Genomic DNA, 26,777 nt, shown 5'->3' with positions numbered 1-26,777 from the left:
ACCTGACAAGTACCTGGTTGCACCTAAGGATCATGCCCACTGGACTAAAGCTTTGCTAGTAGATGCTATAGTGATAGCAACAGCCACTAATAAAGAACTTGCTGAACAAGGTTTACTGTCCATACCCATGTAGAGTGTCCAGGGCATTGGATAGGTTTGGGAAATGCATGTATATGCCAGCGACCTTTACTGTAAGGTCACTGAACTATATGGCACATGTCAAGATTTCAGAGGGACTTGATCAAGTAATTTTCTAGTGCCCTTTGTGGGTCCATGTCTGCGGAGGACAAGACCGTTTCTTGACAACTCGCCACCCTACAGTCCCTATTGAATGCCTCTGAGACTCATTTCCTATGCCTCAAAAGGTGCTTCGAGAGCTGTGGGCACAGGAGTAGCTGTGAAGACGGCACATCTGTGATTTTGCAGAGCCTTTCATGCCATCATTCATCAGTGCTCCCTTTGATGAATCTACCTTATTTGTCCCCAAGGTTAGAGAAACCTTATCCAGGAGTGAACAAGATGGGAAGCCCTTATCTGCCACAGGGATATGTTTTTCTATACGTCAAATGACCTTTTTCTGGAACCAGAGAGGTGGTAGGAAAATCTGGTTCCAAACGTCACAAGGCTCTTCCCCAGGACTCCTATGGGTACAGGTCCCCCTGTGGCAGAGGGGGCAACCCCAATAATAGATGATGCCCTTGTGGTAGAGGAGGCCTGCAAAATAAGTCCCTTCTCTGAGAAAACCTACCAGTGCTCCTGACGGGTTGCCCAACTTCTGCACTCTGGAGGCAGTCAGGGAGCACTTATCCCTGCATCCATAAACCTGAATAATCATCACCAAAGACACTTGGATGCAGAGGATCATTTCCAGAGGTTATTATGTACCCCCCCCCCAAATTAATCTGCAAAACTTCCCGATGTTCCACCCAGTTAGAGTAAAGCAGTAGCCTTAAAATACAAAAATTGTTGGCCAAGAGAATCATCCAAATGGTCCTGCAAGACCAGCATGGATTTGGAACTTACTCATTGTTTTTTTAGGTGCCAAAGAAAAATGGGAACTTGCGACCTATCTTGGATCTCAACAACTTAAACCAGTATTTCAAATGCTCCAAGTTCTGAATGGTCATGGTTCAATCCATTCTGTTGTTTTTGTGCAAGGACAGTTGGATGTGCTAGGTAGATCTCTAGGGTACATACTATCGCATCAAAATAAAACAGGCAATCCAGGAGGTTTCTTCACTTCTGGCTGGGAGCCAGTCATTACCAATTCAGAGCCCTGTCATTTAGTCTCGCCATAGCCCCCAGGGTGTTCACCAAGAGCATGACAGTGGTCGTAGCTCACCTGAGACTGCTGGAATTCTAGGTGCTTCCATACTTCAGCAGTTAGCTCATCTCTGCTGTCAACAAACCTCTACTGATTCAAGCCAGGGACTACTCCACTTATGTCTTCAACTAGGCATTAAAGTGAATTATGCGAAGTCTCAACTGTCCCCCACTCAAGTCCTATAGTTCATCAGTGCTCATCTAAACATGGTGACCCAAATCACAAGCCTACCTCACTCAAGAATAAATACCTTACAGAGTCAGGTATCTCTCATCCTCTCTGTTTCTTTCCCACCAACAAGATTGGTTTTACATCTCCTGGGGTCTGTGGCAGCTTCCGTAAATTTAATGCCCCTAGCAAGATATTACATGAGCATACTGCGCTTGATGCTTGCAATACAGTGGTCTATCAGATGACACCTCTTCTCTGCTTCAATATGAATTACAAGAATTTGCAAAGAACACATTACCTGGTGGATCACCGCAAGAGAAGTTTCTTAGGGCTGCACTTTTATCCTTTCTCCACCCACAGCCACAGTGACTACAGACTCCTACTACCTAGGGTGGGTCAGGGCATTAATTGGGAATGACTGTCTAAGGCATGTGGTCTCAGTTGGAGGCCAGTCTTCACATTACTATCTTGGAAATGAGAGCAGTCCTATTAGAGTTTGTCTGTTGACTGGTATATCAACAAGCAGGGGAGAATCAGGTCTTATCTCCTATGTCAAAAGACAATGAGAGTTTGGCATTGGGTGATCTCTTCTGCCATTTTCTTTTGGCAATGCATATCACAGAGAAGTCATCATGCTAGCAGACAAATTGAGCAGGTCAGTCTTTCTTACTTCCTTTCGAGTAGTCTCAAACCTGAGGTGGCAGAAATGATTTTCCATCAATGGAGCCAACCATGCTGTGATGTCTTTGCTTCCCCTCTCAACTCTAAGTGCAGTAGGTACTTCACCCTAATCACTCCAGAGGGGGGAGTCAGTGAGAGAGTCTCTGGTCTGATTGATCCCCTGGACTCCTGTATACTTTTTCTCATACTCCTCTGATTCCCAGATTTCTGCAGAAAGCCTCTTAACAGAAGAATAAAATAATCCTCATTGCTCCTTTCTGGCCTTAACAAGTATTGTTCCTCATGGCCTCATTTCATGCACTCTACCTGGATGTTGGATCCAAACCAGGATCTTCTCTGTCCCCATCAGGAATATCTCACCCAGACATTCAGACCTTCAAGCTGACCGTATGGTTTCTCCACTTCCAATGATGGCTAGACATCTTGTCAAACACATCCACGTATCCTCTCAGAAGGATTCTAGAAGAAAGATGTACAAGAGGAAATTGACTGTCCTGAGACAACTGGATCCTTTCTGGCACACATTACAGCTATTCTAGATGTTCTTGCTTCCATTTTTAACAGTGGTGCTAGTTATTCTTCCCTTAAGATTCAACTTGAAATGATCTCCAGTTTTCATATATGGCATAACATACCTCTTTGGCTTCATCTAGAGTATACAAATCTTTTCTTAAAGGTACCATTTTACTCCAGCCCCCCTCCTCCCCATTTAAGTATCCTACTCCACCCTGGGATTTAAATATACTTCTTCAAGCCCTAACTCACCCCAATTTAAACCGGCTGCCAAGGTCAAATTTAAATTTTTGTCGTGTAAAACTATTTTTGTAGTCATAATCACATCAGCCAGAGGAGTATCGGAACTCAAGGCCTTCTCTTGTAAACTTCCATATCTGATTTTCACAAGGACAGGATGTCTCTATGCACTAATCCTTCCTTTGTACCCAAGATGGTCTCAGAAACAGGTAATAATCAGTCTATCAACCTCTGATGTCCTTCAAGAATGCAACTGCAGTCATAACATGTGGGTTGTCCTGCCTCAGGCAGCCCTCGGTCGGCCGGATTCCAAAATCTGGGTCCGACGTCGGCTGATGTCGCATTTCTCTCCGACGTCAGAGCGGCCGGAGTATATAAGCATCAGCCGACGCCATTTTCTTCAGTCTTTCTTGCTGCGCGGTGCCCGAAGCAGAAGCAGTTCGCAAGTGCCGGTCGGTCAGCTCCTGTATTCTACGATACCGAAGTCATCAAAAAAGCTAAGTACCCCGTTGGGGACCTTTTCTTGCCTCAGCCGATGTCAGAAATTACTGAAAAAGTTAACAATTGTCTTTTTTGTGGTAAACAAATACCTCATAAGGATTTCCACTCTTACTGCCTCCCTTGCCTGGGCCCAGACCACGACGTCTCGGCCTGTGTAGCCTGTGCTCGCTTCAACAAGCGCACTCTCAGGCGCCGGGCGGAGTTCGCTGAAGATTTTTTCGGCGATAAATTTGCTTACACCATGCCGTCAGATCTGCCGACATAGCAAACTCCCAAAAAGCGAAAAGACCGGGACCGACATCCTCGGCCCGCGTCTACCACCGACTCCACGCCAAAACCTAGCGCGAGTGCTCCGGTTCCCTCTGAGACGGTCTCTCCACCGCTCCGAACCGAAGACACCGCATTACCGACGACTCCGATTCCAGACATTACTCCGACGCCAGTTATAGATTTTCCTCCGGATACCGAAACCGAGGAAATGCCCGAGACCATTGCTGTAGACAAGGTCACTCCTGCGATGGAGCTGCCAGGCCTCCTATGGCCATGTCTATTAAGGCCTACACTAGGGCTAAGGCAGCCAGCAAAACAAAGCATATTACTTCTAAATCCTTACCTCAGCCGACTCCAGAGACACAAATTATGTCCATGGCTGCTGATTTAATTTCCATCATTAGAGGTTCACAGGCCCATCCTGAGAGAGCATCCCAGCCTCCTCCTGATAAAAGGCCCCGGGTTGAACCCTCTGACCCTACTCCTTCAGATGAAGACTCTGAGGGCTCTGTCCACTCTGATAGCCAGGAAGAGCTCTTCCAGACCTATGAGGACTTGGATGCAGAAGATTCCATACCTTCGGCCTCCCCTCCTGAGGATATTTCTTTTGGGGAAGTTCTGCACACCATGAGGGAACATTTCAAGTGGCAGGGCCAGGAATATTCTGATTCCAGGAAACGCCTTAGGACTTTCCTTAAGAAGCCTCAGCACAGGCCCTTAGCTATTCCTCCTGTACTTGATGTTCTGGATGATTTGTATTCTGATTCTAGTGCTACCCCTGATTCTCTCCCTCCTGCTCCAGCCAAGCCAGACAGGTATTACAGGGTCCCAGAAACTCATTCCCATTTATTCAGGGCCCACACTGTTGATTTGGAAACTATTTCACAGGGGCCTAAAGGAGTTTCAGCCTCCACCTCAAAAAATCCTTTGCCCTCCAACAGGGAAGCAAGGTCATTAGAGAGATGGGGTAAAAAGGTTTACACATCCACTACCTTATCTATGAGAGCTTTAAATTGCCTTTTTCATATGTTCCAATATCAGGATTATCTCTTAGAAGATTTACAAAAAACATTAGCTTCTCCTGATCCTTTAGACAGGAAGACTTTGCAGGAAGCTGTACATAACACTCAGCAAGTAAGCAATCACTTCCTGCAGTGTGGATATGATGCACTGGAAGCTTCATGTAGGGCAGCTGTGACAGGGGCAGTGATGTGTAGACATGCTTGGTTAAAAGATCAACCTCTACCAGATCATGTAAAAGCAAAACTTCTGGATGCACCTTTGGAAAAGAACAAGCTTTTTGGTGCAAATGCTAAGGATGTGTTAAAGACCATCGAAGAAAAAGCAAAATCAGTTCAAACTGTAAAGGATTTCCTCCAGGTTCAACCCCCCAGATTCAGTAGGAATTGGCCTTCAAAAAACTGGTCCTTTCCTAATCCAGAAAAGTTTCAAAGGGGTAAGAACAGGTGTGGCCGAGGGAGAGGCCAATACAGAGGCCCTTACAGGGGCGTCAATGGCAGCCAGGAAACCAAAGAGGTGACGAGGGGTTTCTCCTGCCCAACAACCACAATCTCAATGACTTTCCTCTACTACCGCCTACCAGGGAACAACTAGAAGCTCCCTTGAAGGAAATTATCTCTGTTTGCAGAAAACTGGCACAGACTGACAAAGGACAAATGGATTTTGGACATTATAGACCGAGGGTACAGGTTTCATTTTCATATCTTACCAAGAAAACAAGGCATGCCAAATCTACCACAACATCAAAGGGCAGAGGCTATCAAGCAAATCACTCTGCTAACTCGAATGAAAGCAATAGAAAGAGTTCCACAACAAGAACAAGAACAGGGTTTTACTCAAGACTGTTCCTTGTTCCAAGAAAAGAAACTCAATGGAGACCAATACTGGACTTGTCCGCATTAAACACCTTTCTCATAGTACCAAAGTTCAAAATGCTGACTCTACAGCAACTCCTTCCCATGCTGGGCAAGGAGTCGTGGCTGATTACTCTGGACCTCAAGGAGGCATACCTGCATGTCCCTATCAGACACAGCTGCAGAAGATACCTCAGATTTCTTGCAGGGCCAGAGCATTATCAATTCTCAGCATTGCCATTTGGCTTATCTACTGCCCAGAGTGTTTACAAAATGCCTGGCTTCAGTAATTGCTCATTGCAGGCTCCAGGGTATACAAATTTACCCGTACCTGGACGACTGCCTCATACAAGCGGACGACAAATTGATGTTGACAAAAAATCTGGAATATGTCATACGATTACTTTAAGCTCTGGGGTACACAGTCAACTTCCAAAAGTCAAGACTGCAGCCATCCCAGCAAATAATCTTCTTAGGAGCCAAACTAGACACAGCCTCTCAGATGGCTTACCTGACAGAAGACAAGCAAGAGAAGTTAACTCAATACTTAAAAGGTTTAGCAAAACTCACCCAGATGACTGCAAGGAGATTCCTACAGGCCCTGGGTTACATGGCATCCTGCATTTTACTGGTTCCATTAGCAAAACTACACATGAGAAAGCTTCAATGGTACCTAAAAAGCATTTGGTCTCAGCACAGCAACAACTTGGAGACAATCATACCACTCATTCCATGCTTACAAAAGGAATTCCTATGGTGGGCCTCGGTGAGCCAGGAAAACACAGGTATGTCATTCAAAAAACCACAGATAACACAGACCATGACTACAGACGCCTCAAGACGTCGGATGGGGGGCGCACATGGAAGGCAGGTGTATACAAGGACAATGGTCTCCAAAGGAAACACATCTGCATATAAACCAAAAGGAAATGCTGGCAGTAATGCATGCTATCGAGGCTTTTCAAAACCAACTCCAGCAAGGTCACTTAATGATACGGACAGACAACACCACTGTGATGTGGTACATAAACAAGCAGGGCGGCACCCACTCTTACCCCCTTTGCAGACTGACAATGCAGCTTTGGGAGAAATCACTGAGTCTAAACATCCAGTTACAATCACAGTTTGTTCCAGGAAAAGACAATGTGTTGGCGGACAGCCTAAGCAGGAATTTCACAGATCCACACGAGTGGAGGTTACATCCGAAGGCTTTCAGACAACTCACTTCAACATGGGGCAAGCCAGAAGTGGACCTATTTGCCTCTCACCTCAATCATCTCCTACCAAAATTTTGCACAAGGATATACCATCCAAAGGCTTGGAAAATAGATGCTCTTTCATTCAACTGGAACTCCCTAGCAATCTATGCATTCCCACCTCTGCCACTGATGACCTCAGTATTACTAAAGATCAAAGCAGAGAAGCCCAAGGGAATCATAATAGCTCCAGATTGGCCAAGACAACACTGGTACCCACTGCTACGGAGCATATGTCACACCAGGAGGTGGGCCCTCCCTCAGTGGCCTCTACTTTTGACTCAACACAATTTCGAAACACTGCATCCAAACCTTCAGACTCTGCAGCTAACAGCCTGGGAGATCCCATAAATAACTTCAGCTTATCTCTCTCCAAGGAAGTTCAGCGGATACTAACAGAGGCTCGAAGACCGTCCACCAGAAAGGTCTACTTAGCAAAGTGGAAAAGATTCAGCAATTGGAATACCAGCAAAGGGCATGATGCATCATTACTGAACATCCCACTTATCTTGGAATATTTGACAGATATGTTACAGAGTGGCCTCTCATATTCTTCAATAAAGATATATGCATCTGCTATTTCAGCTAGATACAACACTGATCCTCCTGTTTTTTCTCACCCCTTACTAAGACAATTCCTCAGGGGAATCAAGAACATTAAGCCACCAAGAAAGGCCCCAGTGACAGCCTGGGACCTCAATTTTGTCTTAGAAAAACTGACTCTACCTCCTTTTGAGCCAGCAGCTTCAGTTGACTTGCAATTTCTCTCATGGAAAACAGCCTTCCTGTTGGCAATTACCTCAGCAAGAAGGGTTTCGGAACTACAGGCCCTAATGGCAATACCACCCTTTATTATTTTCCACAGAGACAGGGTTTCATTAAGGACCAACCCTACCTTTATGCCAAAGGTGGTATCTAGGGTTTCTCTAAATCAAGCCATTCATCTGCCTGCTTTCTTCCCCAATCCTGAGAATAAGGGAGAAAGGCTTTTGCATACCTTGGACATTCATAGACAACCCGATACTACCTGGACAGAACCAAGGCTAGTAGGAAGTCTGAACAGCTTTTGTAGCTTACGCCCTGCAGTCCAAGGAAAAGCAATTTCAAAACAGACTATTTCTAAATGGATTGGACATTGCATCAGATTCTGTTATTCCTTTCATGGAAAGACTGTTCCAGCCTATGTCAGACCACATTCCACCAGAGCTACAGCCACCTCTACAGCATTTTTAAGAGGGGTGCCTACAAAGGACATTCTAGAAGCTGCTACATGGAGCTCCGTGCATACATTCTCAAAACACTACAATCTCCCCCTATATTCCAGATCCAGAGCAGGCTTTGCTTCGGCAGTCCTGCAGGGTTTGATTGCCACACCATCTCTTTCCTAGAGCATACCTCCTCCCCCAGCTAAGCTATGGTATTCTACCCACATGTTATGACTGCAGTTGCATTCTTGAAGGACATAGTACAGTTTTGTACCTACCATAAATGTAGATGTCCGATAGACATGCAACTGCAGTCGGGTTTTCCCTCCCTCCATACCCCTCTATGCTTAGGGTCCACTCCTATCCCCCCCACTCTTAGCTGGGGATATCTGTTATGGTGTATTTGTTTTATTGCTCATGTATTTGTTTGGAATCCTGTTTTTGTCTTCCAATTTGATTACAGCCTTCCTTGGAGGGCACCTGGCATCTGGGGCAAGAAACACTGAAGAAAATGGCGTCGGCTGATGCTTATATACTCCAGCCGCTCTGACGTCGGAGAGAAATGCGACATCAGCCGACGTCGGACCCAGACTTTGGAATCCGTCCGACCGAGGGCTGCCTGAGGCAGGACAACCCACATGTTATGACTGCAGTTGCATGTCTATCGGACATCTACATTTATGGTAGGTACAAAACTGTACTTTTTCTTTCCAAAATTTCTCAGTAAAGAAAAGTATATAATGCACCTTTTATATGTGCATAGCCAGCTTCAATTCTGTATCTACAGAATGAAAGATTTAAGACAATCAATCCAGCTGTTTGTTTCCTTTTCCAGAGCCAAACTGGATAAATCTCTCTCAAAGATGACATTAGCCAAGTGGCTCATTGATTGTATTTCTTTTGTCTGTAAGGAAAATGGATTGACACTCCCTAAACCTTTTTAAGGCTTACTCCACTAGATCTGTGGCCACATCCTTTGCCTTCTGGTCTAGAGCCTTCTATTCATGACATTTGCGGAGCTGCCACTCTGTCAAACTCGCATACCTTCATTGCTCACTAAAAATTGGATATCTTATCTAGGAATCAGTGTTTGACTCCGCTGTACTCTGGAATATCCTTCCTTGAGGACCACCCTGGGCTTTCCTCTAGCTGAGGACTCTGCACTGTCAGTTGAGGAAAGAATGAAAAAGACAACCTCAGATGTAAAAGTTATTTATTAAAATAACTGCATCTGTGCTGTGTTTTCATCCTTCCCCAGCCTCTCACCCTCCATCCCCCTTCCTGCTTAATTTTTTTTTTTTTATTTCCTAGTCTCCTAGGTCAACCGTAGGAGTGCTATATTACTTGACTGTTGATGAGCTCCAGTTCTTTCTTCCTTTATGTAGTTTTTCACTGGGATGTTTAACATTTCACTGTATTGCTTCCACCTTATAGATGCTTTAGACAGGGGTAGGCTGAAGGGAGGGCAAACTCGATCAGAAGTAATTCTGACTTGAAGGAAGGATTATGGGTAAAGGTAGGAGCTTGAGGAACTCAAGCTGTAGATCTACGTCTTAAGAAGTGGCCAAGGTCAGATTTGAGATGCATCAGTTTGAGGAAGGATGAAAACTGACAACACAGATCCATAGTTATGATGAGTACATAACTTTTATTTCCACTTGTTCACATACCAAGACTGAATAATTGAAGCATAAGGCAGACAGGACTCTATACAAGCCTTATAAAGAAATTGCTGGTCTTATGCAGCCATAATTCCTAAGTTACTAGGCATTTCATGAAGTGTAACTGTGATGCTCTTGATGCATCATGCAGAGCAGCTGCTACAGGATCAGTAGTCAGGAAACGTGCCTGACTGTGGTGCCAGCCATTTTCTGAACATGTTAAGATGGAACTCCTGGAAGCACCTTTGTTAAGGAGCTCCTGTTTGGGCCCCTTGCTGAGAAGGCATTAAAACTCTGGAGGTGAAGGGGAAACCATGCAATCTGTTGAAGACATTTTTCAGTCTCTGCCATCAAGATGTATTAGAAATTACTCAAGCAAAATCTAAGTTGAGCAAAGCAATGCCACAGAAAGGGAAATGGGGCAAATGTGCAAAACAAGTGGCAAACTAACTCCAGACTTAGATCGGGTGGGGGGGGTGGAGGTCTCAGACCCAAGGCCCTAGTACGGAACAGTTATGACTTTCCACAGCAACTCCCTCCCAAAGAGGGAAAAGATGGTTAACCTGTAAGCAAACACAGTACCCCTAAATGGATGGCTAACCGTATTGCCAGTTATTTGCACCATAGAAAACAAGTCCCTTTTTCAGTCATGGCCCACGGTACTAGAGCTACAGCTGCCACCACATCTTTACTAAGAGAGGTCCCCATACAAACAACTGTGGAAGCAGCAGTGTGGTCCTCTGTTCACAACTTTGCCAAGCGTTACAACGTAGGAACATCTACGGCCAGTGCACCATTTGCTTCAGCCATTCTGCAGGGGTTAGTTGGTTTTGTCACAAGCTAATCCCCCCTGTATACTGTAGCTGTAGGTGTCATCTCAAGCGTTAGTGTTGTCTAGCAGTTGGCACAAAGGATTACAGGGCTGTTAAGCTGTTTTCTATTGTCCAGTGATTCAGGGTTTGATTCCCTCAGGCTCCATTGCCTATCTGTGTGACTTTGAGAAAGTAATTTAACCAGACAGTACTCCCTTGAGGAGTCTGAAAAAGGTCCATGGAGATCAATGCTGTTCCTATACAAATAAATCAAAAATACTGTAGCAGTGGAGTACAAAGAACATAGTAGAGTTGTGTTGGGAATTTTATATAGTTGTAAATAGATTCATTTTAATAAAAAAAAGGCTTTCAGCTTTTCCCGGTTAGGGGTCACCACAACGGAACTCCGGTCCGCTAATGATTGGCAGTAGGTCTTTACGGTGCCGAGTTGCCAACCCAATTCCCAACCTTCAAAGAAGGCACACCCATTCAAGCATGCACCTACCTGCATGTCTTTCAAACGTCAATAGATTAATTTTAATAGTAATCCTAAGTAATCCTATTTGTTAACCAGGTAGGCCGACTGGACAATACAGTACCTTTTCAGAGATGACCCGGGAACAGTGTCTCATGAAGTCAGTTGCTCAAGGTCGCACAGCAGGCAAGGACTAAAGGAATCAGAACCTGTACCAGAGGAATTACAGCTCATAACCTTGACCTCTAAGTCAGTTGTTGCATTAACAGTTCTTTCTGTTCACCCCCCTGCTTAACATTTGCCTAGGATTTGGGTGGGTGCCCTATTCAGTTTCCTCTACCCCTTTTGACCTGCCTAAATGCTTATTCTAGCCCCTAGCTTGGGTCTAGGCCAGACTTGAACAGCTCGTGCTCTGGACCTTGCGAAAGCATGCTTATAGTTTGGGGCAAGACAGACCTGATGATGATGCCATCCAACTACCTTTTATACCACCAAAATCCTGATATTGGAAAGGGAGGAAGCCCACCAGGCCATGGGAGAAGGTCTCAGCTCTGATAGTGGGTTTGTCCTCGCCTCCTGCAAGCAGGAATTTCTAAGAGTTTGTACTGCAGATGTGAATCTACACAACCATTTACAAGTACGCTAAGTTCATAACACCAGTTATTGTGGGTGACTGTTCCAGTATTTGAGGTGGAAGTCTTGGCATAAAGAGAAGTGGTGCATAACCTTGTATATAAATACTGTAATCTGCAATTTTATGTAATATGCTTCTATTGGCATTATGCTTGGGTTTTGTTATTTCACTGGTTCTTTAAAGTTGGATTAATAGAAAATGTAATGCTTTTACATTAAGTATCTGCCATCTCATAAAAAATGTGTTTACAATGCATTGGGTTTTGAGAATATGCATTAATCTTTTTAGAGGTTTTACCAAAGTTCTTCACATTTTGATTGTTATTGCAAGCTAATTTTGTGCATGTTTTATCAGCTGTTTTGTCTCTACTTTTAGCTTATTTTATCCAAAGATTGTTATCCATATGTTAACATTTGACTTGTTAACTGGAAAACTGTCTATGGATTCAGTACAAACTGCTTGTTGTGTATGCCATAACTGTGTGTGAATTTTAGCTCTGTAATATTTAAAACATTTTCTTGTCTACTCCTTTAATGAGCAAATGTACAGTGTATCCTTGCAGTTTTCTGTTATCAGCGTACCTCTCTACTGGCTAGATATTTGCAGAATATCCAGATTTTTTACTCATTTTTGGTCTGTTCCTCATAAAGTTTGTAGTTTTCTGGTAAATCACTTAGGATTAAAATCACAAAGTATAATGAAACTACATTTATGTTTCAGGCTCTATATCCTTAAGAAAATGTATGCTAAAACAAATCCTGTTATTCTAGCAACCTTTGTTAAGTTCATAAGAACAGTGTTTAAAATCTCTCTCTATTTTCGGGCATCTGTCCCACCATTATTTTCGATTTTGCCCAGATTTCTTATGCTAACAGGTCGAGAGGTATGGTTGACAGGTGCTTGTTTAAATTTAGCTGTATTATTTTCAAGACTGCACTTCTTTTTATTTCGCTACATCTTTTCATTCCAAGCCTAAATTGGAAGGCTCTGCCCAGCTGGTATTTCTCTGCTAACAGAAAAGGTGCATAGTAATTAACGTGATTAGTGCTGTGAAATGTATTCTACCTTTAGAGCAGCTTTTTTTCAATAATTAATGACCAAGTTCCACTTTTTAGGTTCATGTTGACCAAGAGCTCCTTATCTATGAAGCCTTTTCCTATGATTCGCAGTCAGGCTGGAGTAACTTACAAGTTCGTTTCAAGAAGGTAAAAAATGAAAGTTGTTGACATATACTGTTTGGTGTAATTTGGTCATAATAGTACTAAACAAGCTCTGTTTGGACCATTGTCTTCTTTCAAATTAATGTTGTTGTTCAAGAAGGTATTTTATTGGCATGTTTTCGCACAAGACTGTGAACTTTAAACATTTAGCATCTGATTGTGCTGAATAATCGTCTAAAAATGATTTGCAAAAGGAATTCTGTAAAGCATGTCCTTAATAGTTATTGTGTACATCCCTTCAGTAGATGGAGCTCTTCCAAAAGAATTCATAAGGATCTCAGCCAAGGCAAGCTTATCTTCCAGAGCGCACCTTTCCATAGGTGAGGGAACACCTGCTGGGAATTCCTACCCAGTTTCCTCTTTCCTATTTCCAGACATTCTTTAGGGTCAGTGAGCAACAACTGGTAATTGTTTTGTAACTATGTATCAGCTGCAAGGTTTTAATTGCATTGTTTTATTCTCTGGCCATCAAAAATTACAGCTGAAGAAAAGCAGTCTTCGCCAGTTTCAGAAAGTCCACATCTGGTCAAAGTGACCAAAAATGTCAGGCACCCAATGTTACTGTAATGTTTAAGCCTTGTTCACAAATTTTGAGTCCTAATTTTTCTGTAAATATTTCACTGAAACTACCATAGGCCTTCATCAGAACACCAAGAAGGATTAGTTAGGGGAAGGCCCAAGAAGACGGAAGTAAATCATCACCAATCCGCTTCATCTCCTAACAAGAAAATGAAGCACCTCCATTTGCCTTGTATGAAATACCATTCAGAATGGTCAAGAAGGTATTTCTCTTTTTAACTGTCTAGAGCTATCTGTGTAGATATTGTCCAAGTCCCTTTGTTGCCACTGTAGGGGCCCTGAATTTCTCTCTAGTAAAAATGTTCTTAGATGTCCTACTGTAGTAATTCAGGTAGCAGGAGATCCATGAGAGTCATCTGGCTTTTCACATTTGAAGTTTTATGTAGTCAGACTTTTTTGTTTGGTGACATCAGTGAGTTGTGCTGTCCCTGTAATTCAACTTTAGTGATGCTTTTATGCTAAAGGCCTAGACAGCAGACGAGTTTTCATTTGTCATGTTCATTTATCACTTTCATTTTGAAGCCATCTTTGATTGATCCCCTGTCAGCCTGAAGTCTCTGTCACTATCCATTCCTTCAGCGGCATGACCTGGGCATCTGTCTGTCTTTCAGAAGGTGCCTCTCAAGCAAACAAGGTAATAAAAAGGACTTTAGAGAATGTTTATTCATGAAGTCTGTACTGTTGGGTGGGGCTCTTGAGTATATCATTCTTGTACCATCTCTAGCTCATAGTTCTTTAAATTTTAAGCAGCCTTGCTCAATACAGTCTCCCAGCCCCTATGACTTGCAACTGTGACTGTATCCTATATTAAGGGGCACATTTACCCCTAAAATCACCAGGTAATGTTTCATTGTCCTTGTATTCACTTTATGGATTAGGTATGCAGCCACTTTGGTGTGCTGAGTGGCTCAGAAATTCCCTGACTGTTAAATGAGATGCAGTCCAGGAGAGGCAGGATTATCTTCTGCGTAGTACACCCATCCACAGCCTCACTGTCATGACTACAGACATTTAGAATTGTTTCAACCTTGATATTGGTAACGTCTGTGTTTTCTGGCTTTGTGAACATTAAGTTATTAGTATCACTGCTGCAGTATAATTCATCACATATGGAAGTAGCCTTCCAGGTGGATGTCTGACCATCCATGCAGTCTGACATCCAGAGTGTTTGATGCCCTTGAACATGGTATGGTTTTACACCTATACTAGGGCTCAGGCATTGTAATTAGATGACATGGATGATAAAGATTATAGCCATTCTGAGGATGTCAGAGGGCAGCTATTGAATGTGCCACTAGACAAGCATATTTTCACAACATAAACATATATTGTTTCATGCCATTTCTCTTGTTATACATACTGTATACTCCACATGAATGATATACACTACATTTTACACTGGCCTAGTTTCACATTCTTATCATATACTCTTATTTATAAATCCTACTAGAACTCATAAAGCAGACAGTATTCACAATGCTTGAGCAAATATTCATCATTTGTCTAAATTCACCTAAAATTTATTTGCAAATAACAGTATCAGTCTTTGACTGAACCATTAATTGTCCTCCTTAGTTATGTTGTCTCTGCTCTGCTTTGTAAAGCCTTGGTTCTCATTGTTCATTTTTACCAGATTATTATTTTTGATCAGTTAAATGTTTATCTTCTTTATTCTCAATGCTTTCCTGGATCAATGAAAGCAGACCACCAGTCTTCTATTGTGCAGCATTTGCCTCAGTTTCATTCTTTAAGTGTGTATATGTCTTTTTTTTCCATTTTATATATATATATATATATATATATATATATATATATATATATATATATGTGTGTGTGTGTGTGTGTGTGTCTGTGTGTGTGTGCACACACACACACACACACACACCATTAACATTAATTTTGTACGCTGTTTACATTCTTCATGGTGTTTGTTAACATCCAAGAGCAGACAAGGCCTGTATAGTGGCATAATTTCTTTAGTGTGATACATTTGTAGTTTTCCTCCCATTAACTTGTGTATTCCATCATTTTTCACTTTTTATCCCTTTTCCATGATCATGTGGGAGAGAGTTTACATTATCAACCTTGTTGTGTGAGGAGGGATTTAATCTGCCATCCCATTCCCATAAATCTACTGCCCTGGTCAAATTTTTCCATCTTTTATGTTCAGACATTTTCTCCACTTCCTTGTGCATGCTTTTCTGTCTTCTGTACCCATATCCCCTCTTTTATACTTTTGGGTTACTGTTTCATTTAACTCGCTTATCTGAGGGGCTGTTGTGTTTTCCATTTTCTGGTTATTGCTTTTTTCCTCTGCGAATATCATTTACACCAAGGCCCTATCCACCTTCTTTGTGTTCATCACTCCACAATAGAAATAGTCTATTGATCATTATTGTTTCATGATTTAGTACAGTATCTTAGAGGTTCTTTACATCTTCCAGGAATTTCTTTAATATATCACATTCCCAGAACACATGTGACCAATTTCCTGTTATATGGCCTTATTACATCTTCAGTGATCACCTCTTATGCTAGTAAATAGCGTGGCTGGTGTGTAAAAATATCTGCAGAGACACTTCCAAGAAAATATCTTCAATTTTCTAGCTTTTATTACGTATTTTGGTAGATGTTCTTCGTTTCTCATTGCTGCAGTCTTAACCATTGGGTTATCCATGCTGTGGTAGCCCTCAGTCGGCCCGAATACCAGAGTCAAGGTTTTGTGCGTCTGCTGCTGTCACTTGCTGGATGACGTCAGGTTGTCCGAGCCATAAAGGAGAGCAGGTGACACCATTACCCCAGTCTTTCTTGCCACGGGCCCCATAACAGAAGCAATTCTCAACAATGCCGATCAGCTGTTTCCAGATTTCGAACTTCAGCTGAAAACGTCTAAAACTAAATACCCCGTTGGGGATCCTTCCTTTTTTTTGCACTAACCAATGCCCGAAAAAGTCAATAACTATCTCGCCTGTGGAAAGCAAATACCACACCGAGACTTCCATTCTTACTGCGTCACTTGCTTCGGCCCAGATCACGATGTACCCTGCTGTTGGTTCTGTGCCCTCTTTTACACTAGAACTGTTCATCGTAGAGCTCTGTTTGTAGCCAGTTATTTTCATCTTCTGTCTCCGATTACTGATATGGCATCCGTCAGTCAGCAAACCGCAGGTCTTCTGAAAAAACATAAAGATAAGGATAGAGACAGACTGCATAAGGCCAAGCCTTCCAACGACACCACCGCTAAATGGATCATTAGTTCTTCGGAATTCAGTGAGATGCTTTTGCAGCCCCTGATGCCTGACTCTATTAGTTCGCAGTCCTCTACTGAGACCCTTTTGGAGTCCTGTATGCTACAGATGTCTGCATCGTCTAATGAGCCTTCGGCTGTCTCGCCCTCTGAGTCCAGGGTCTCAAAGTAGGCACCGGCTTCTGAGGATACCGCTCACACTTCGGATTTCATTCAAGGCCTTCGCCCTCTCTTCCGACTAACACACCGATGGCACCGAGGGATACCCTTCAGGCCAGACTTAGACCCACTCCAAAGAAAACAGCAAAAAGTCTCCATTCCACTATTCCTCCCCTTCCTCAAACTAGAATGCTTAAAATGGCAGAGGATCTCATCACTTTCATTCGGGGTAATTAGGCCACTCCAGCCAAAAGGAGAAGGGATACTTCTCCAGACATTCAGTCAGATTTAGACTCAGAGGGATCTGACTCCTCTGTTTTTGAAGAGGAAAATCCTCTTACAGCCTATAAAGATTCAGATGCAGAAGAATCTATTCCTTCTGCATCACCTCCGGAGGACTTTTCCTTTGAGGAAACCCTCCACACCCTCAGGGAACACTTCCAATGGGAATCAATGGATTTCCCTCAATCCGAGGAAAGATTGAGAGTTTCTAGATCTACCCCAGCATAGGCCTCTGGCCATCCCACCCATCTTTGAGGTGGTAGATGACATTTACCAAGAATCCAGCCTTACCCCTGATACCCTTCCACCTGCCACCAGAAAACCTGACAGGTACTACAGGGTACCTGAATCACATAAATTCCTCTACAGAAATCCTATAGCATATCCAGAGGTGATTACTCAGGGACCTAAGGGAGTTAAGGCTACCTCTGCAAAGAATTCTTCTCCCTCAGACAAAGACTCCAGGGCCCTAGATAGATGGGGTAAAAAAGTATATACTTCTGCAACTTTTACTATAAGGGCTCTCAGCTGTCAGTTCCATATGTTAAAATATCAACAGCAGAATTTGGAACTTTTGAAACAGAAAATTTCTGCTTTACCAGATTTCACCAATAAAAAAGAGGTAGCAGAATTACTGCACTCTTCATCTCAGGTGGCAAAGCACTCCTTGCACTGTGGATTTGACGCCCTAGAAACTTCTAGCAGGGCAGCAGTTACAGGATCTGTTATCAGAAGACATGCATGGTTGAAGGAACAACCTCTCCCTGATCATATCAAAGCTAAAGTCATGGATTCACCTCTTGACAAAGACCACTTGTTTGGACAGAAAACTGAAGAGGTACTTAAAAGGATGGAAGACAAAGCAAAATCGATGCAGACTGTTAAACATTTTCTTCAAGTACAACCTGCTAGGTTCAGCAGAAATTTTCCCTCTAAACATTTGTCGTTTCCTGCACCAAACTGGCAGGCACAGGTCAAAACACATAGGGACAGACCCACCAGACCTCAAATTCAGGGCCAGCAAATAACTAAACAGTGCCCCCCCCCCAAACACTAGATCAGGGAGTTCAAAAACAACCCTGTATGCTAAAAACTCTCAATGACTACCTTTCCCATCTCTGCCTGCCTCCACCAACCCAAAAATAGGAGTAAGGCTAACTCGTTGAAGAGAACATTGGAACTCTATAACAAAAGATCAGTGGGTCTTAAAAATCATTGCTCAGGGGTACAAATTCAATTTCCGAGAACTACCACCTCCAAGAGGGTACCCAGACCTACCTCCAAACCAGTGGGAAGAAGCACTAAAACAAGTGCAAAACCTAATATCTCTAGGGACAGTAGAACCGGTGCCTCCAGAACAAGTTCCAAAAGGATTCTATTCCAGATTATTCCTTGTTCCCAGGAAAGAGGGGACTTGGTGTCCCATCCTGGACCTTTCCTTTCTCAATACTTTCCTGGTAATCCCAAAATTCAAAATGCGTACCTTACAACAGCTTCTACCAATGCTGCCAAACAAATCTTGGATGGTCACCTTAGACTTAAAGGATGCTTACCTGCACATCCCAATAAGGGAATCATGCAGATAATTCCTGCACTTCAGAGCAGGATCATTACACTTCCAATTCACTGTTTTGCCATTTTGCTTATCTACTGCTCCAGGGTATTCACCAAATGTCTACTTCCTGCCATTGCCTTTTGCAGGCAAAACAATGTACAGATTTACCCTTACCTGGATGACTGTCTCATCCAGACTGACTGCAAGGAACTGCTCCTGCAGCACCTCTCATTTGCAAAAACCCTACTCGCCTCTCTGGGGTTTACTATCAACGAAAGGAAATCAAAACACCTACTAGGAAAATCATATTTCTGGGAGCCTTAACTGGACACAGAACAGCAAATGGCCTTTCTGTCCCCAGAAAAACAAAGTTTCCTACCAAAATACTTCACTACTCTGGCCTCCCAAACCCAGCTTTCTGCCAGGAAATTCCTGCAAGCTCTAGGGTACATGGCTTCATGCATTCTCCTGGTACCTCTGGCCAGACTGCACATAAAGAAATTTCAGTGGTACCTAAAGAACCTATGGTGTCAACACACTCATCTTCTGGACAGCTCCCTGCCTCTGATCCCTTGCATAAGATCAGAGTTCCTCTGGTGGGCCCAAGCCTGTGCTTTGAACAAGGGACTTCCATTCACCCTCTGTCCATCAGACCAGACCATAACTACAGATGCTTTGGACATAACTTGGGGCTCCCACCTAGAAGGCAGATGCGCCCATGGTCTCTGGGATGCACGAATACTACCCTTGCACATCAACCAAAAGGAAATGATAGCAGTGCAAAACTCTCTGGCATCCTTCAAACCCTACCTCAAACCAGGGGTCTTCTCATAAAAACAAACAACAGCGCAGTCATGTGGTACATCAGCACACGGGGAGGGACTCAGTCTTACCCCCTGTGCAGACTAGCCTTGAACCTGTGGCTAGCAGCCTCATCCATGGGACTACATCTTATAGCCCATTACCTACCGGGCATCAACAGCACCTTAGCAGACCACTTAAGCAGAAACCTGCTGGACCCACACGAATGGCAAATCCGCAGAGATATTTTTCTGCAAATTACCCACACATGGGGGACCCCCCACCCACCCCAGGTGGACTTCTTTGCCTCTCACTTAAATCACCAAAGTACAGAAATTCTGCACCAGGGAGTCCCATCACCTGGCCTGGAAGGTCGATACCCTGACCTTCCCTTGGAATACCCTCTTTGTATATGCATTCCCACCTCTTCCTCTCATTCCAAAAGTATTAATCAAGATAAGGGAGGAAAAACCAAAAGCAATACTCATTGCCCCAGATTGGCCCAGAGCACATTAGTACCCACTGCTGTGCAGCCTGTCTCTCCAGCCCCACTGGCAGCTACCTCTGATACCTCATCTGCTACCCCGGGGGGGGGGGCAATGCTGCACCCGGACCTGCAGACACTCAAGCTCTCAGTATGGCTTATTCTACCATAACCAACAAGGAATCTGTGCTAAGCAAGCAAGTCCTTAACATCGTCACAGAAACCAGAAGGCCCAGCACTAGAAAATCTTATGCTGAAAAATGGAAAAGATTCTGCTCCTGGAGCCAGTCCAAGGGGGCAGACATTCATCTGCCCTCCATTCGTCTGATTCCAGATTATCTGGCTGAGCTTTTTAATAAGGGTCTCTCCTTCTCCTCCTCCATAAAGATCCATGCCTCTGACATCTCAGCACACTTTGATACAGAACAGCCATTATTCTCCCAACCTCTTATTAAACAATTCCTTAGAGGAGCCTCTAATATCAGGCCTCCCAGAAGACAGCCCACCCCAGCCTGGGATCTGAACTATGTTTTAGAAAAGCTTATTCTGCCCCCCCTTCGAGACTGCAGCATCCTCAGAATTAAAGTACCTCTCTTGGAAGACTGCCTTTCTCCTGGCTATTACTTCAGTCAGGAGAGTGTCAGAGCTTCAAGCTTTAATGGCCATGGAGCCATTTATCATCTTCCATGCAGACAGGTTCTCCCTGAGAACCAACCCCTCCTTCATGCCAAAGGTCGTTTTGGATGTTACCCACAACCAGGCCATCCACCTGCCCACCTTCTTCCCTAACCCTCAGAACAAGGGGAAAAGATACTGCATTCTTTGTATGTGCACAGGCAACTCAGATTTTATCTGGATCGTACAAAGACATTCAGGAAAACTGACCAGCTCATGGTCAGCTTTAAAACAGGGGCACAGGGGAAACCAATACCCAAACAGACCGTTTCAAAATGGCTAGCACTCTGCATCCAATTTTGCTACTCCTTGCATGGAGAACCACCCTCTGGGACCATCAGAACCCATTCCACTAGGGCAGCCTGTACTTTCACATCAATCCTTAGAGGGGTACCCACCAAGGACATCCTGGAAGCTACCACATGGACTTCAGTCCACATCTTCACCAAGCATTACCATCTGAGTTTATTCTCAAAAGCTAGGGCTGGGTTTGCCTCTGCATTTCGGCAGGGCATGCTCTCCCAATCTTAAGTTTCTATCAGCCTTCCACCCTTCTCCTCAGCTTTGTGAATCTTCCCAATGGTTAAGACTGCAGCAGTGAGAAACGAAGAACATAGTACAGTTGTGTGCACTTACCATAAATGTAGATGTTCGAGTGTATTCACTGCTGCAGTCATGCTTTTCCCCCTCCCTCTTTCCCTGTGATATCTGCTCTCCTTAGAGAGAGACATATTTCGGTGGGGGTCTCTGACCCCAGGACTACTAATAATTATTAAAATTGGACTTCTGTGACTGGTTAAGGCAAGAAAAACTGAGGTAATGGCATCACCTGCTATCCTTTATAGCTTGGACGACCTGACGACAACCAGCAAGCGACAGCAGCCAACACACAAAACCTTGACTCTGGTGTTCAGACCGACTGAGGGCTACCACAACATGGATTTACCCCATCCCAGTTTTGTTTTCTGCTTACTTTTTCCTTCTCTTCATTTTCTAATATTTTGATGCCTTTTTCTGTTAATCTTTTAATGTCTCCCCCAACTATCCTCCTTTAATTTCTCTCATGACTTTGGGTTCTTCCCTTATCTTAGCTCTTTCTTTAATTATTTTCTCCCATTTAGTTGTCAGTCCCTGATATTCCTAATCTTTTAATTAATCTGGCAATTCAAACTGTACATTTAATTGTGCTCATGTTTTCATCTGCCCTTCCGTATGCAGGTGCATCCAGTGTTTTATTTCAGTTTATTTCCTTTTCCATCTCCATAAAAGTCTGCTTCTGTCTGTGCCTGCCTTGAATTCCCTTACTGAACTGATTTCTTCTCTACTCTTTTTGTTTCCTCTGCTTTACTTTTATTTTTTTAGCCTATTTTTCGCACCTCCTCCAGTATTGGGCCCCTCCCCTCTTAGGTGCTCACTCGCCTCCCCTGTCATTTTTTTCCCAGTCTGCATAATAGGATAGTATAGAATCCTCAAAATACAGAAACATTCCTGCAATGGGACCAGCCAGGCCCATGGGGAAGATGCCCCCCCTTTGTAGAAGGTAGTAGTAGTCCACAAAAATCATAAAATAATGATAGGCCAAATAAGAGCCATAAAGATGATAAGGTGGACTATTGAGGATAAGGAAGAAGTTATGTATTGTTACTGTTATGCAAAAAGCCCATGATTTCCAGACACAAGATATACAAAATGATTGAGAGAGAAAATAGAGGAAAGAAAAATCCGTCCACAAGAAAAACTGTCAGAAGCATCAAATAAAATATGTATTCATCAATACAACAGATTTGTGAAAAACAGTATATAGATCAAGAAAGAAGGATTTGTTTGGAAAAAGAAGCATCTGAGGAAGTGTTACAATATAAACAACAAAACCTAGAGATTTTTGAAAAGTATTAAAAAGAAATATGGACATGGGAAAGAGAGAGTGATTTGATATGGTGCAATATTTATGCAAAGGAGAAAGCCAAATTAATCAATATAGTTAAGGCAGCCCCAGAGATATTTGCAGAGAAATATAGGCAAAGGCATCCAGATATGGAAAATTTCACAATAAAGAAAATAATATCACAAAGAAGGAATGTAGAAAAGAAAATTAGTAAATCAGAAAAAAAATAATAGAAGTTGAAGTTATGGAGTGCCTGCAAAGTGAAGGATTTGGTGTAGAAGATCTAACACAGGTTATATCACAGCGAATGGAGAGAGTTCACAAAGTAATGAGAAGCAAGAAGACCAGGAGACATCTGAAGAAAAAATATGGACATGGGAAAGAAAAAGAGATTTAATATGGTACAATATTTATGCAAAGGAGAAAGCAAAACTATCCAATACAAAAAGAGCAGCACCAAAGATATTTTAAGAGAAATCCAGGCAAAGAAATCCAGATATGGAAAACTTTACAGTACAAAAAATAAGAAGACAAAGGGGAAAAGAAGATCAGTAATGGAGAAGACAAAGGGGAAAAGGAGATCAGTAATGGAGAAGTTAAAGAAATAGAAAATGAGGTTGTGGAGTACCTGCGAAATTAAGGATTCAGTGTAGAAAATCAGTTCAGAAAGTACCACAACAGGATAAAACAGTGGATATCCAAATTAATCAGTGGAACAGGAAGCAATTGGTCAGGTGCCATATGAAGATATTTTGGAGCCTTCCACAGGAAACCAGTATAAACATTCACGTAAAGCTGGACATCAAGGGAGGGAACAGGAAACTGTAGAAACTTTGACGCAGTCAGTGTTGAGGAGTGATAGGCCAGTGAGTTCCCATATGACTGAGCAATGGATGTCACGGAATGAAATTGAAGAGAATGTGCCACAGGAAGATGCTATAGAACTTTCTGTAGAATGCCTGCAGGAAATGGAAAATAAAAAATGTGTCCTCAGTTTAGAAGAAAACAAGCTAAGAGAAGAGTTGTTTGATTTGATAGAGATAGACAGAGATATTAAGATCAATGAAAGAAATGGACTGCAGAAGGTCAGAAAAACCCCAAATGTCAGAAGGTTGATAAAACAAATGAACACAGTAATTAGGACTGTCCATAGAGATCCATACGATATAATAGAAGCAAACAGGATATACTACAGTGCAGCTAAATTAATAACTGATAATGTTCTACCACAAGAACACAGGGTAGTGAGGGAAAAGAAGGGGAAAAACAGAATACCATCTTGGAAGTATCGAATAGAGACAAGTATAAGACAAGAAGTGTCACTGTTAGAAGAATATAGAAGAGGGAACAGATTAAAAGAATAATAAGAAAGATAGACATAATAAAAGCAATGCGCAGTATTAGAACAGACCAGGATCTGTCATGCACTATCACAAATAAGCTAAAAGTCTCAGCACAGGTGGAAAAACTTAGAAGATACACACATAAATATAAAGAAAAAGTACGACATAAGCAATTTATTGATGACCCAAAAAAGTTTTACAGAGAGTTGAGAAACAAGGTAAAAGGAATTGAAAGACCACCAAAAAAAGAAGAAATATATACAGTTTGGAGAATTGTTTATGAAGATCTTGTGGAACATAACAAAGATGCTAAATGAATAGAAGTAAAAGAAAGAATAAGAAGGTTAAAGGTACAGGGTATGAAATGGGATGGAGTAACATCCAGAGAGATTGAAACAAAGTTAAGAAAAGCATCCAGTTGGAAAACCCCAGGGCCAGATCCAGTACCTAACTTCTGGTTAAATCTATTAACTTCTTTGCACGAAGATTTAGCTACGAGTAAGAACTATTTGTTTGCACACCCTGAACAGACACCAGCCTGGCTAACAACAGGAAAATAATGCTCCTACTTAAGAGTGAACCTGCAAGCTACCCATAAAACTATAGCTCAGTAACTTGTCTTCCGACAACATACACACTTGGATCATTTGTTGTTAAATAAAGTCATAGTGGAGCACTGTAAAAAGGGGAAGAATCTAAGTATGGCATGGATTGACTACGAAAAAGCATTTGATAGTATCACACATTCATGGATAAAAGAATGCTTAAAAATGTATACGATGCTGCTTACACTGATCGACTACATTACAATGATCATGAAACAGTGGCAGATCACTTTGTAATTAAGCCATGATAAAGGACAAATTATTATCCCAGGGATAAAAATTGAGGGGGATATTCCAGGGTGACTGTCACTGCTGCTATTCTGCCTTGCCCTTAACCCATTAACCTGTCTACTTAACAGCTCAGGCCATCGCTATAATTTGGCTCCTAGAAAACAACAAAGTGTAAAAACTTCTCATCTTGTCTTTGTCAATGATTTAAAACTGTCTAGCTCATCAGATGAGGAACTGAAAGTACAACTGCAAGTTGTCAAAACTTTTTCACATAACATAGGAATGTCATTTGGTCTTGATATATGTGCTAAAGCAACCTTTGAAGCAGGAAAACTGTAGCACCAAAAAAATTAGTCTGGGACAAGAATGTGATATAAAAGAACTTGAGCAAGAGGGAGTGTTTAAATATTTGGGAATTGATGAAGGATCAACAGTAAAACATGAACAAATGCATATAAAACTTAGTAAGGAATACTTTAGAAGACTTAAATTATTCCGGAAAACAGAGTTGACAAAATCCAAGTTATAAACCAGTTTGCTTTACCTGTCCTAACTTACAGTTTTGGAGTGATTGACTTGCCCCAAAACGTGTTGAATAGATTAGATAGGAAAACAAGAAGGATGCTTCATGCTCGCCAAATGATTTATAAAAATCATTGCATACCAAGATTATATATTTCCCGTTCCGAAGGCAGGATGGACCTCATTGAAATTGCTTACATGTATAGATCTGCAGTATTGGGACTCTACACATATTTGCTGACCTCACAAGACCCAAATGTAGTGAAAGTTTTGAAACATGAAGAGAGTAAATCTAAGATGACTTCTCTGCTTAATCAGGCAGCAACAGAATATGCTAAAAAGCAAAAGAAAGAATATAAGGTGAAGGACCAGATGAGAAGGCAAGAAATGTGGAAAAAGGATAAATATAGTTGCAAGTATAGAAAACTTCTGGAAGAACCTCATGTTGATCAGGAATGATTGCAGGAAAGGTTAAGGTGAGGCAAATTCAAACAAAGAGATGAAAGGTCAATATTGACGGCCCAAGATAGTGGGCTACATACATGCTGGTATACAAAGTCCATTGAACATGTGGAAAAACTGACAAATGTAGCTTTTGTAAAACCAAATTGGAAACGGTCGCACATCTTGCTGCTGGTTGTGACATACTAATAGCAGTAGGACTGTATACTGAAATGCATAATAGTGTGGCAAGACTTTTGCACTGGGGATTGTGCAGACATTATGGTATTGAAGTGGCTGAAAAACACTGGAAACGAGCCACAAAATGAAGTTTACATCATGGGATCACCCGTTACCAACAGTTCAAAAGATAGATGCTAGAAAACCAGATATAATGGTCCATGAAAAGAAGATAAAAGTAGCATTGATCATTGAAATTGCCACACCCAGTGACTATGGTGTCTTGCATACAGAGATACACAAAGACATAAAATATCAGGATCTGCAGTCAAAAATGAGAGCAATGTGGAAGAAAGATACCCAGACAGTTCCAATAGTAGTAGGAGCAACGAGTCTTATAAAAAGGAATCTACAATCGTATTTAGATATGTTACCTATACATGTAACCCCATACGAATTGCGGAAGGAGTAATTGCTGGGCACATTGCGGGTGCTGCGAAGAGCACTTTTGGCTGATATTGAAAAGACTAAAATAATACTAATTTCATGAACTTTAATCGTACTTTAACTTAGGAATGGTGTCCATTCCCATCATGGTATTAGAAACCCAAAAGATTTAAAAAAAAAAAAAAAAAAAAAAGAAGAAGAAGCTTCCCTGCAGGTAAAGTCTAACAAAATATGGAGTTTCATAGTGATTGCACATCATCATGAATACTTCTGCTTCCTTTTATCAAAAGCTAAATGGCCTCACGTCCTTCAAAGAGCAGACCTGGTCCTTGGCATCCTTCTTTGTAATTGTCTTAAATTGGAAACATTTTCGCGAGCATGCTGTGTAAGCAGTCTGACTTCATTCTCAGGTCCACCCCTAAAATGCACCGTCTTTGCATAACTCTCATAACAAGCTTTCCTGCATTGACTGCAGCTTTTCATACTTAGTCCCAGAACTTTGGG

The 26,777-nt window shown here is 42.3% G+C and overlaps 1 protein-coding gene across 1 annotated transcript in view; it reads left to right on the top strand.

Moving 5' to 3' along the window:
• CPSF1 (cleavage and polyadenylation specific factor 1) overlaps window positions 1-26,777 on the top strand; it is a 2,236,766-nt gene that overhangs the window by 1,639,173 nt on the left and 570,816 nt on the right. Inside the window, exon 24 of the mRNA XM_044069873.1 lies at window positions 12,733-12,822. Coding sequence (XP_043925808.1) covers window positions 12,733-12,822 — 90 coding nt within the window. The remainder of the gene's footprint in view (window positions 1-12,732; window positions 12,823-26,777) is intronic.

Source organism: Protopterus annectens, chromosome 4.part0 (assembly GCF_019279795.1).
Source record: "Protopterus annectens isolate FY-2018-M chromosome 4.part0, PAN1.0, whole genome shotgun sequence".
Taxonomy (NCBI): domain Eukaryota; kingdom Metazoa; phylum Chordata; order Ceratodontiformes; family Protopteridae; genus Protopterus; species Protopterus annectens.
Note: the sequence above shows the minus strand (reverse complement) of the source record. Positions and strands in the feature narration are given on the sequence as shown.